General features: G+C 45.8%; 1 protein-coding gene across 3 annotated transcripts in view; it reads left to right on the top strand.

Annotated features, from left to right (window-relative positions):
• hltf (helicase-like transcription factor) overlaps nucleotides 1-13544 on the top strand; it is a 76596-nt gene that overhangs the window by 58282 nt on the left and 4770 nt on the right. For all 3 annotated transcript variants that reach the window (XM_060834535.1, XM_060834536.1, XM_060834534.1), the window contains exons 22-23: nucleotides 5390-5502; nucleotides 11758-11938. In XM_060834535.1, the coding sequence (XP_060690518.1) occupies nucleotides 5390-5502; nucleotides 11758-11938 (294 nt within the window). The remainder of the gene's footprint in view (nucleotides 1-5389; nucleotides 5503-11757; nucleotides 11939-13544) is intronic.

Raw genomic sequence — 13544 nt, 5'->3', positions numbered from 1 at the left:
GATACGGGCAGGGCATTCCATGAACTCACAACCCGCTGTGTGAAGAATCTACCCCTAACATCTGTCCTATACCTACCACCCCTTAATTTAAAGCTATGTCCCCTAGTAACACCTGACTCCATTAGCGGTAAAAGGTTCTTAGTATCTACCCTATCTAAACCCCTAATCATCTTATACACTTCTATCAGATCTCCCCTAAACCTTCTCTTCTCCAATGAGAACAGCCCCAAGTGCCTCAGCCTTTCCTCATAAGATTTTCCTACCATTCCAGGCAACATCCTGGTAAACCTCCTCTGCACTCGTTCTAAAGCTTCCACATCCTTCCTATAGTATGGCGACCAAAACTGCACACAATACTCCAGATGAGGCCTCACCAGAGTCTTATACAACTGCAACATGACCTCAGGACTCCGGAACTCAATTCCTCTGCCAATAAAGCCCAGTACACCATATGCCTTCCTCACAGCACTATTTACCTGGGTGGCAACTTTCAGAGATCTGTGTACATAGACACCAAGATCCCTCTGCTCATCCACACTACCAAGTAGCCTACCATTAGCCCAGTAATCCATCATCTTGTTATTCCTACCAAAGTGAACGACTTCGCACTTAGCTACATTGAATTCCATTTGCCACATTTCCGCCCAGCTCTGCAACTTATCTATATCCCGCTGTAACCTACCACTTCCTTCCTCACTATCCACAACTCCACCGACTTTCGTGTCATCCGCAAACTTGCTTACCCAGCTTTCAAGTCCTTCCTCTAGATCATTTATAAAGATAACAAAAAGCAATGGTCCCAAAACAGATCCTTGTGGTACACCGCTAGTAACTGCGCTCCAAGATGAACATAATCCATCAACTACTACCCTCTGTCTCCTTCCAGCCAGCCAATTCCTAATCCAAACCTCTAATGTATCCTCAATGCCATACCTCCGAAGTTTTAGCATTAGCCTACCATGGGGAACCTTATCGAACGCCTTACTAAAATCCATATACACAACATCTACTGCTTTACCCTCATCCACTTCCATAGTCACCTTCTCAAAGAACTCAATAAGGTTTGTGAGGCACGACCTGCCCTTCACAAAACCATGCTGGCTATCCCTGATCACGTTATTCCTACCCAGATGTTCATAAATCTTATCCCTTACCATTCTCTCTAAGACTTTGCCCACCACTGAAGTCAGACTCACTGGCCTATAGTTACTAGGGCTATCCCTACTCCCTTTCTTGAACAATGGGACCACATTCGCTATCCTCCAGTCCTCTGGTACTATTCCCGTTGACAATGACGACATAAAAATCCAGGCCAATGGCTCTGCTATCTCCTTCCTAGCTTCCCATAGGATCCTGGGGTAAATGCCATCAGGCCCAGGAGACTTATCTATATTCATCCTCTCCAATATTCCCAAAACCTCTTCCCTGCATATTTCCAGGGCATCCATTCTAATTATTTGTGATTCCATATTCACATCAGCAGTGTCCTGTTCCTGAGTGAATACTGATGAAAAGTACTGATTTAATGTCTCTCCAATCTCCTCCGCCTCCACACACAACTTCCCACTACTATCCTTGACTGGACCGATACCTACCCTAGTCATCCTTTTATTCTTGACATACCTATAGAAAGCCTTTGGGTTTTCCCTAATCCTACCAGCTAAAGACTTTTCATGTCCCCTTCTCGCTTTTCTTAGCTCCCTCTTTAGCTCCTTCCTGGCTACCTTATAACTCTCAATCGCCCCTACTGAACCTTCACGCCTCATCTTTACACATGCCGCCTTCTTCCCTTTCACAAGGGACTCCAATTCCTTACTAAACCACGGCTGCCTCACAAGGCCCTTTACACCATGCCTGACTGGTACATACCTATCGAGGACACACAGTAGCTGCTCCTTGAACAATCCCCACATCTCATTAGTGTTCTTCTCTTGAAGCCTGTTTTTCCAATCCACACAACCTAAGTCATGCCTCACTGCATCATAATTTCCCTGCCCCCAGCTATAGCTCTTGCCCTGCGGCGCACGATTATCCCTCTCCATCACTAAAGTAAAAGTCACCGAGTTGTGGTCACTGTCCCCGAAGTGCTCACCTACCTCCAAGTCTAACACCTGGCCTGGTTCATTACCTAGAACCAAATCCAATATAGCCTCCCCTCTTGTTGGCCTGACGACATATTGTGTCAGGAAACCCTCCTGCACACATTGTACAAACACCGACCCATCTAATGAACTCGAGCTATAGCTCTCCCAGTCAATATCTGGGAAGTTAAAGTCCCCCATAACAACCACCCTGCTACCTTCACTCTTTTCCTGAATCATCCTCGCAATATTATCCTCTACTTCTCTAGGACTATTAGGAGGCCTGTAGAAAACACCTAACAGGGTGACCTCACCTTTCCTATTTCTAACCTCAACCCAAACGACCTCAGATGGCAAGTCCTCTTCCATCGTCCATTCCACTGCTGTGATACTGTCTTTGACAAGTAATGCCACGCCTCCCCCTTTTTTACCCCCATGTCTGATCCTACTAAAACATTTGAACCCTGGAACGTGCAACAGCCATTCTTGTCCCTGTTCTACCCACGTCTCTGTAATGGCCACAACATCGAAGTCCCAGGTACCAACCCACGCTGCAAGTTCACCTACCTTATTCCTTATACTTCTGGCATTGAAGTATACACACTTCAATCCACCTTTCTGGTTACAGGCACCCTCCTTAGAGATCGTTGCATTATTCCTAACCTCCCTACACTCAAGGTCCTGTACCCTAAAGCTACAGTCCTGGTTCCCATGCCCCCGCGGAGTTAGTTTAAACCCTCCCAAAGAGCACTAGCAAACCTCCCCCCAAGGACACTGGTGCCCCTCAGGTTCAGGTGTAGCCCATCCTTTTTATAGAGGTCCCACCTTCCCCAGAAAGGACCCCAGTTGTCCAGAAACCGGAATCCCTCCCTCCTGCACCATCCCTGTAGCCACGCATTTAACTGTTCTCTCTCCCTATTCCTCGACTCTCTTTCACGTGGCACGGGTAACAAACCAGAGACTACAACTCTGTTTGTTCTAACTCTGAGCTTCCAACCTAGCTCCCTGAAAGCCTGTCTGACATCCTCACCCTTCTTCCTACCTATATCATTGGTGCCAACGTGGACCACGATCTGGGGCTGCTCCCCCTCCCCCTTAAGGACCCGGAAAACACGATCAGCGACATCACGTACCCTTGCACCTGGGAGGCAACATACCAAACGTGAGTCCCTGTCGCCCCCACAAAACCGTCTGTCTGTACCCCTCACTATCGAGTCCCCAAGAACTATTGCTCTACCTTTCTCCACCCTTCCCTTCTGAGCAACGGGGCCAGGCTCCGTGCCAGAGGCCTGAACCTCGTTGCTTGCCCCTGGTAAGTCATCCCCCCCACAAGTATCCAAAACGGTATACTTGTTCTTGAGGGGAATGACCGCAGAGGGTCCCTGCACTGGCTTCCTCCTCCCACTCCCCCTCACTGTCACCCATCTATCTTGAACTTTCGGAGTAACTACTTGCCTAAAGCTCCGATCTATGACCTCCTCTGCCTCCCGAATGATCCGCAGTTCATCCAACTCCAGCTCCAGTTCCCTAACACGGGTTTGGAGGAGCTGGAGATGGGTGCACTTCTTGCAAGTGTACTCAGCAGGGATGCTAATGGCTTCCCTCACCTCATACATGTTGCAAGAGGAACATTGCCCTCTCTGCACTGCCATCCCTCTAAAAGTAAGCTTTCCTTAAAAAAAAACAACAAAAACCAACTAAATCTAAAGAAACAAACAAGGAAAATGCAGCACTTACCCGCTAGTCACAATTGGTCTTATTATTAGGTTAGAGGACTCAACATGCAGCCGCACATTAGAGGACTCAACATGCAGCCGCACATGCCAAAGATGGGAGTAGGTTTTGTGGAATGTGTTAATGGAGGATAGAAAGGTAAAGAGAGACTTGGTGAAGATGCTCTAGAACACGGAGCTGCAGCTCCTGAAAAGGGAGTGATTGAAGTTAAAAATCACACAACATCAGGTTATAGTCCAACAGGTTTATTTGGAAGCACTAGCTTTCAAAGCGCCACTCCTTTATCTGGTGGTTGTGGAGATGGTCTTGATTCTCCACAATCGCCTGATGAAGGAGCAGCGATCTGAAAGCTAGTGCTTCCAATTAAACCTGTTGGTCTATAACCTGGTATTGTGTGATTTTTAACTTGGTACATTTCTGTCCAACACTGGCATCTCCAAATCAAGGAGTGATTAAAAACAGAGATGCTGAAAAGGTCAAAGTTAAATAAGTACAAATAACTTGAACGTTTATTGAGCCCGAGGAGAGAAAGATCGTAAGTTTGAAAAAATCTGAAAGTAAGGCTGAGCTGTTTTTAAACTTGAGGCATTGCTTAAGCAGGAAGCAGTGGAGGATGGCAAGGCAGTGGGTAAGCAGGACTTGGTGAGATTAAGACTACAAACAGTGGAGTTCTAGTTGATCTGAAGCCTAGTGGGTTGACTGTGGGAGACCAGCCAAGATTATCTTGGATTCATTAAATTTAGAGGCTTTTTTTTTAAATAAAAAGGGGGAGATAAGTGTTTTAGGAAGCAGAGGAGGAATTGAGCCAAGCTACCAATAGGTGGTCTTTGTGACATCATGGCGACGTATCAGCGGATCACCCTAAGATCAAACATGGCACCCAGGCAGCAACAGTCTGGTTCAGCCTCAAATTATTACCACAGAGGGACAGCCTCAGAAGCTAGGGAACAGAGTTTCCAGCGTGTCCAAGGACAACAGCTTTGGCCTTCCCAATATTTAGTCAGAAATGTTTCCTCTTCCACTACCAGATGTCTGACCTGTTTAAAATGGTGAGGGAGTTGAGACACATGGTGATGAGGTAGAGCTGGGTGCCATCAGTGTACATTTGGAAACTCTACTGTGTTTTTAGATATCACTGAGGGGTAGCACATGGATGAGAAATCATGAGGGGTCAAGGAGGGCTGTTTGGGGAATACCAGGGGTAGGGGTGTACGGTCAGGAAGTCAAGCCATTGCAAGCAATACATTGATTCCAGTAAAAGTAGAGGAGAATGGAACCTTTTGGGTGCCATTTTGTTTTAGCTAGTTCATGGGGCATGGGCATCACTGGCTGGGTCAGTATTTATTGTCAATCTGTAGTTGCCCAGGGGGAGGTGGTGATGAACTGCCATCTTGAACTGCTGCAGCCTATTTGGTGTGAATAAACCCACAGAGCTGTTGGGGTATGATCATTCAGATATGTGGCAATTAAAAGGAAGTGCTGCACTGGTGCCACCTAACTTGTAAGTCTTTCGGAAGGCATCTCGGCCAGCTAGCTGATACTGACCTATATAATGTTCCGGTGTGTCATGACAGGTCGATGCCCTGATGCATTCCTTGATCGAGCTTCGAAAGCAGGATCCCACCATCAAGAGTTTAGTAGTGTCCCAGTTCACAGCTTTTCTAACTCTTATAGAAACACCACTCCGGTAGGTACAGACCTGTTTCATATTCCTTTTCTTGTGTTTCCTTGAATTGAAGCAGCTGGTATTGTTACACTGGGAGGTCAGGAAGCCTGGCACTGATTCATCATGAGTACTGCAGTTTTAATAAATGTTTTTTGGAAGTGTTTGGGAAAAAATAGCTGCTACTTGTGAAAAGCCAGTGGTTGGTCCTTTGTAGGAGAGGAAGGTCACTAGTTCTTTGCAGCTCATTGAGAAATAAAAATCCCAAATAGTAAACAAAGTTAAAAATCACATGACGCCAGGTTGTAGTCCAACAGGTTTATTTGAAAATACAATCTTTCAGAGCGCTGCTCCTTCCAGGCAGCTAGTGGGGCAGGATTGTAGGACACAGAATTTATAGCAAAAGATCAAAATGTTATATAACAGATGCAATGTACATCGAACAATACAGTGCAAAGCAGGCCCTTCGGCCCTCGATGTTGCCCTGACCTGTGAACTAACCTAAGCCCACCCCCCTACACCATCCCATTATCATCCATGTGCTTATCCAAGGACTGTTTACATCTCACCAATGCGGCCGCGTTAACTACATTGGCAGGCAGGGCATTCCACGCCCTTACCACACTCCCTGAGTAAAGAGAGTAAACAGCATGGCACCCAGAATGAAAAGTGGCGGAAGGGGAACTGTCGATCTCTAGTAGCCCATGAGGAGGAGGCGGCGCTATCTTGAACTGCCTGTTTGGTATAAGTGAGCCCTCCCAGCTGTTGGGATATGAATATTTACATACCTGGCAATTAAATATTGCTTGCCCAGCATCAATGACTTTGTGATTGTTTTACGAGTAGCTTTTTTTCTTCATATAGGGCTGTGTTCTGAAGTATGATACACACCAAAAGCAACTGGGATCATCATTGTACACTCCCAGATAACTTGCTTGTTGCCTTTGGTTCCACATGTTTTCAGGGAGTGTAGTTGGATGCTGAGTCGCATACTATAGAGGTCTGTTTTGTTTTCATTTCACTGAAGACTTGAGTGACTCTACCAAATGCAACCCACATTAGTGTCTGCTTTTAACGATAAATTTCTCAGTGCACTGCCTCCCAACCAGTTTCCCAAAGCTACCTCGTTTTGAGGTTTGAAAATGGGCCCTGCCCACAGAGCTGGGGGGATTAGGAGGGTGGGAGGGGGCAAGTGATGGCCTGCGACAGTGGGGCAGAGAGCTGGTCGGGGGAAGGAGCTGTTTAGACTTCAGCGTCTCTTAAATAAGGAACACATACCTCGCAACTGGGAGTTTCAGATGGCTGCGGTCAGGAATGCCTGCTTGGAAGGGAAGGGGGTTAGAAGGGACAGGGATGCTGCTTTTAGAGGAGGTGGATGCTGCTGAAAGGGGTGGGGATGGAAGGGAAGGGTGAGAGGAAGTGGTTTGGAAAAAGGGGTGGGTTGGAGGGGAGTGTATGGGTGGTAGGCGGGGGGAGTGGATGCTGCTGTGAGCAGGAACTGAACCTCAGTGATTGGCCAGTTAGTCCACACCCACTACTTTTATTCGCAAATGCAGTGCACTGATTTAAAGGTTGTGATGTGGGGGAACTGGTGATTGACTGCATGGACATAGTTAAAAATCACAACGCCAGGTTATAGTCCAGTAGATTTATTTGGAAGCACTAGTCTTCAGAGCGCTGTTCCTTTAGCAGGGGCATGATGGGAAATTTGCCTTCCCAGCAGCCCCCGGTTCTTAGTTAGATTAGATTACTTACACTGTGGAAACAGGCCCTTCGGCCCAACAAGTCCACACCGACCCGCTAAAGCGCAACCCACCCGGACCCATTCCTCTACATTTACCCCATCACCTAACTCTATGGGCAATTTAGCATGGCCAATTCACCTGACCTGCACATTTTTTTGGACTGTGTGAAGAAACCGGAGCACCCGGAGGAAACCCACGCAGACACAGGGAGAATGTGCAAACTCCGCACAGATAGTTGCCTAAGGCGGGCATTGAACCCGGGTCTCTGGCGCTATGAGGCAGCAGTGCTAACCACCGTGCCGCCCGTCTGAAAGGTTCCTTATAATATGTTTGGGCTGTGGTGAATTGCAGGTAACAAACCGTGGAAGACAATTCTGCGGTTATGGGGATCGCCCTGTATTGAACAAACCTAGATTGTTGTTAAGTCTTTCATCTTTTAGAATGGGTTGCAGGTTTCTGTTCATTTTAATATGTAAATCACAGAACTTAAGAGTCATAGAGCCGTACAGCATGGAAACAGACTCTTCGGTCCAACCTGCCTATGCCAACCAGATATCCCAACCCAATTTAGTCCCACCTGCCAGCACCCGGCCCTTATCCCTCCAAACCCTTCCTATTCATATAACCATCCAGATGCCTTTTAAATGTTGCAATTGTACCAGCCTCCACCACTTCCTCTGGCAGCTCAATCCATACACGTACCACCCTCTACATGAAAAGTTTGCCTCTTAGGTCCCGTTTATATCTTTCCCCTCTCCCCCTAAATCTATGCCCTCTAGTTCTGGACTCTCCCACGCTGGCAAAAAGACTTTGTCTATTTACCCTATCCATGCCCCTCATGATTTTATAAACCTCTATACTGTTACCCCTCAGCCTCTGACATTCCAGGGAAAACAGCCCTAATCTATTCAACCTGTCCCTATAGCTCAAATCCTTCAACCCTGGCAACATCTTTGCAAATCTTTTCCGAACCTTTCAGGTTTCACAACATCTTTCCAATAGGAAGGAGACTAGAATTGCACGCAATATTCCAACAGTGGCCTAACCAATGTCCTGTACAGCTGCAACATTACGTCCCAACTCCTGTACTCGATACTCTGACCAATAAAGGAAAGCATAACAAACACTGCCTTCACTATCCTATCTACCTGCGACTCCACTTTCAAGGAGCTATGAACCTGCACTCCAAGGTCCCTTTGTTCAGCAACACTCCCTAGGACCTTACCATTAAGCATATAAGTACATTTTTGTTTTCCCAAAATGCAGCACCTCTTATTTATCTGAATTAAACTCCATCTGCCACTTCTCAGCCCATTGGCCCATCTGATCAAGATCCTGTTGTAATCTGAGGTAACCTTCTTCGCTGTTCACTACACCTCCAATTTTGGTGTCATTTACAAACTTACTAACTATACCTCTTATGCTCGCATCCAAATCATTTACATAACTGATGAAAAGTAGTGGACCCAGCACTGATTCTTGTGGCACTCCATTGGTCACAGCCTCCAGTCTGAAAAACAACCCTCCAGCACCACCCTCTGTCTTCTACATTTGAGCCAATTCTGTATCCAAATGGCTAGTTCTCCCTTTTGTTCTCCTTTAAGTCACTTTCTTTAATACATTTCCTGAGCTGAGATGTTACCTTTTTTTTAAATAAAGACTTAAGTTATTTTGAGAATGTGACTTAAAAGATGTTTTGGGTTTTGCATATTAATGAACTGGAACCTGTAACCCAATCTAAAAGATGAAGGACTTCACAGCAAATCTAGGTTTGTTCAGTATATCATCGTAATTGCATGACACTGTGATCTTTTGCTATAGATTCTGTGTCGTATGATCCTGCCCCACTGGTAGCCTGATGAAGGAGCACTGCTGTGAAAGCTAGTGCTTCCAAATAAACCTGTTGGACTATAACCTGGTGTTGTGATTTTTTAACTCTGGATTTAAAGTTGGCTGGCAGCTGTTAGCAGTAGGAGCTCTGTGGTGTCCATTTCTGTATTGGAGCTCGCAACCCTTTATTTCAGCCAGTCTCTCAATACTTGGAGGAAGCCCTGCTCTAGATTAAACCTGTGTCCAGCTTCATAGTGAATGTGAGAAGCTGGAGAGCTGACACTGTTTTAGCATTCGAGTGTAAGCTGCAACGATGTTGAAACTTAACTTGGAGCTGGCACGGTTGAAGTACGTGAGGTCAAAAGTCACATGACACCAGGTTTTTGATCCAGCATGTTCATTTGAAAACACAAGCTTTCAGAACCTCCCTCCTCCAGGTGCTAGGAATGATACCATGGGATTTTGTAAGCTGCCATAATTTTGTGGCATTACGTTGAACACACTTTAGGAATCCATGTAGAGGAGTTGGCTCCACGATACAAATACAGCCGCTGCGGTATCGAGCACTCCTGGAATAGTCTGTTGAAACCACTTGGTAACTGTGCCAGAGTTTATCATGTTGGATTGGACTTGTGGATACCACGGGACTGATTCAACATCAGGTATGAACTGTGGGGTGTGCGATTTTTAATTTTGGAGCAACTTTGCCTCAATTAGTGTATGGAGGGGAAAGTAACCAGGGTTTCTCCAACCTGCTCATGGACAGTTAGTGTACAAACAAACAACTGAATAAAACCAGGCCATTTGGCCCTTCCATCCTGCTCCAACATACAATAAGATCGTGGCTGATCTGATTTTAACCTTGACTGTATGTTCCTGCATACCCCTGATAATCTTCACCCCCTGGTGATCAGCAATCTATCAAACTCTGCCTTTAAAAATATTTAAAGTTTCTGCATCCACTGAATTTGGAGCAAGGAAATTCTAAAGACTCTTGACCCTCTGAGAGGTAATCCTAATCTCTGTCTTAAATGGACAACCTCTTATTTTTAAACTATGATGCCCAGGTTCTAAATTGTTCCACAAAAGGTAACCTTTTTTTCCACATCCACCCGACAAGACCCCTCGGGATCTTTATGAAGTTACCTCTGACTCTTCTAAACTCCGTAGAATCCAGGCGTAACTTGAACATCCTTTCCTTATTAGACAATCTGCTCTCTTTTTAGTCAATCTTCCCTGAACTGTTTCAATGCAATCAGTACAGTGACCGCTGTTGTACACAGTGCTCCAAACGTGGTCTCACCAATGAAGCCTAACTCTTGCATTTGATTCCCCTTGTAATAAAAAAAAGTGGCATTCTCTGAGCTTTCTTGATTACTGGCTGTACCTGCATACTAACCTTCTGCACTAGTTCATGCACTAGGGCACTCCGATCTCAGAGCTCTGCAACGTCTCCCTATTAGGATAATAAGCCTTTTTTTTCCCTTTCTGCCAAAATAAATAAATTCACACTTGCCCACATTGTCCTCCATTTGCCAAATCTTTTCCCACTCACTAAAATTTATGACTTTTACTTAATCGTAGAATCCCTACAGTGCAGATAAAGGCCATTTGGCCCATTGAGTGTGCACCAATCCTCCGAAGCACATCCCGCTTTATCCCCATAACCCCACGTTTATTGTCGTTAACCCACTTAGTCTGCACGTCCCTGAACATTATGGGGCAATTTATCCCGGTCAACCTGCATGTTTTAGACTGTGAAAGGAAATTGGAGTACCTGGCAGAAAGCCTCACAGACATGGGAGAATTGCAAACTCCTCACAGATAGTCATCCGAGCTGGAATTGAACCTGGATTGCTGGTGCTGTGAGGCAACAATGCTAACCATTCCTTTAACAGTGCTAAGCAGTGAGGCAAAAGTGAGGACTGCAGGTGCTGGACATCAGAGTCTAGATTAGTGGTGCAGGAAAGGCACAGCAGGTCAGACAGCATCTAAGGAGCAGGAAAATCAATGTGTCGGGCAACAGCCCTTCAAGAATGATGTTGAGCTATTGCCCGACACATTGATTTTCCTGCTCCTCAGATGCTGCCTAACCTGCTGTGCTTTTCCAGCACCACTCTAACCTAGTGCTGAGCAGTGAGCCAACCCTCCTAGGCTTGTGCTACTTCCTGTTGAAGGGCTCTGACCTGAAACGTCGAATTTCCTGTTCCTTGGGTGCTGCCTGACCTGCTGTTCTTTAACCAGCAACACATTTTCAGCTCTTGTGCTACTTCCTACATGCTAAAGGGAGGAGATTCAGTCAGTCTGCACAGATGGGCTGTAAGGGCAAGCTGATAACTGTCTTGCTGCAGTCAACTCAAAAATGGGTAACTCTGAAGCATGTACTTTGATCAGCATGGCAGTGCTAGTTTGGGTCTTGATTCAGAACTCGGTCATAGTTAGACTTTGGGTCAAGTTTCACTATGTTGCTGGTAGATAATCCTTCAGCATAAAGGGTGCATTAATAGTTCAAATACATTTTTAAAAAATCTGGTAAAGCTGATTGTTTACAGATTGACCTTTTAGATATAAATTCTGTGCTATCAGCAAAAGCTAGGAAGCCACGAATGAAATGGGGGGGGCTGTCCTTTGTCATCTTTGACCATGCTCTAACTGAGAGAAAATCTGCCTACAGTGCGGTTCTGCTTTGGTTTTTGTTTTGTAGACAAGAAGGCTTTGCATTTACGCGCCTGGATGGCTCAATGCCCCAGAAACGGCGGATAAATGCCATTGAGTCCTTCCAGAGCAGTGAGCCAGGCTCGCCAACTGTCATGCTGCTGTCGCTGAAGGCTGGTGGAGTTGGTTTGAATTTGACGGCAGCGTCTCGTGTATTCCTCATGGACCCTGTGAGTATTGATGCAGAACCTCGCGACCTGCTTAATGTGAGGAGCTTGTGCAGCCATTGCTGCCATTTTTTCTGTCTGTGAAGAATCTGTGTTGACTGCACATTGTATTCTGATTTAAGTCATCCAAAATAAAGGCAGTGTTGTGTAATGTTCCAAATCCACCTTTTCTCTCCCTGGACTAGAAATTACATGGATTCCATTTGTTAAAACACATATATAACTACACCTCCTGAATTAACTGTTTAATTGTCTTCTGGGATGTGGGCATCACTGGCTGGGTCAGCATTTATTGCCCGTCCCTCGTTGCCCTTGAGAAGGTGGGGGTGAGCTGCCTTCGTAGGGCTGCTGCAGTCCACCTGTTGTGGGTTGACCCACAATGCCCTCAGGGAGGGAATTCCAGGATTTTGACCCAGCAACAGTGAAGGAATGGTGATATATTTCCAAGTCAGGATGATGAGTGGCTTGAAGGGGAACTTGAAGTTGGTGGAGTTCTCATGTAACTGCTGCCCTTGTCCTTCTAGGTGGAAGTGGTCATGGGTTTGGAAGGTGCTGCCTGATGATCTTTGGTGAATTTCTGCAGTGCATCTTGTAGATAGTACACACTGCTACTTCTGAGCTTTAGTGGTAGAGGGAGTGGATGTTTGTGGATGTGGTGTCAATAAGTGGGCTGCTTTGTCCTGGATGGTGTCAAGCTTCTTGAGTGTTATTGGAGCTGCACCCATCCAGGCAAGTGAGGATTATTCCATCACACTCCTGACTTGTGCTGTGTAGATAGTGGACAGTCCTTGAGAAGTCAGGAGGTCAGTTACCCGCTGCAGTATTCCTAGCATCTAACCTGCTCTTGTAACCACTGTGTGTGTATAAGTGGTGAATCCAGTTGAGTTTCTGGTCAAACCCCCAGCGTTTGGATAGTGGGTGATTCAGTGATGGTCACGGTGGCTAGATTCTCTTATTGGAAATGGTCACTTTCTGGTTTTTGTGTGAATGGTGTTTTGTCACTTGTCAGCCCAAGCCTCCAGATCTTCTTGGATTTGAACTTTTGACTGCTTCAAGTTCCGAGGAGTCGAGAATGAACATTGTGCAATCATTAGCGAACGTACCCATTTCTAAACCTTCCTTTATCAGGGAGGGGAGGTGACAGAATGAATCTGGGAAAACGGATTGCCATCTTTTCCCAAGATGGAGTCGGATGAAGTAGAGACCTCCAGCTAATTTTGATCCCTTGCTTCCAAAGTACTAGCCTTTTCATTTTTCCATGACTGTGTATAGTAGGAAAGGGGCATTGAGGTTAATGATTGGTCATGGTCTAAGTGAACTGGGGCTAGCAGGCTCCATGGTCTGAAGGGCCTACTCCTGTTGTTTTATTATTTAACATCCAAACTCCCACTCGTCCCACTATAAACTTGCATTCCTTTTCCCAGATCTCATACATCAAACCATCAGTAAAAGGTGATGCTTAATGCAGTTTGTCTTAACAGCATAGAAATCGGAGACTTTTTAAACCAATGACCAATCGCCTGACTTTATTTTCTTAGGTAGGCAAACCCCATGTTACTGTACTCTCCACTCGAATGACTGTTAACAGAGTGATACTGGTCAAGTAGAC

Source organism: Hemiscyllium ocellatum, chromosome 13 (assembly GCF_020745735.1).
Source record: "Hemiscyllium ocellatum isolate sHemOce1 chromosome 13, sHemOce1.pat.X.cur, whole genome shotgun sequence".
Taxonomy (NCBI): Eukaryota; Metazoa; Chordata; class Chondrichthyes; order Orectolobiformes; family Hemiscylliidae; genus Hemiscyllium; species Hemiscyllium ocellatum.
Note: the sequence above shows the minus strand (reverse complement) of the source record. Positions and strands in the feature narration are given on the sequence as shown.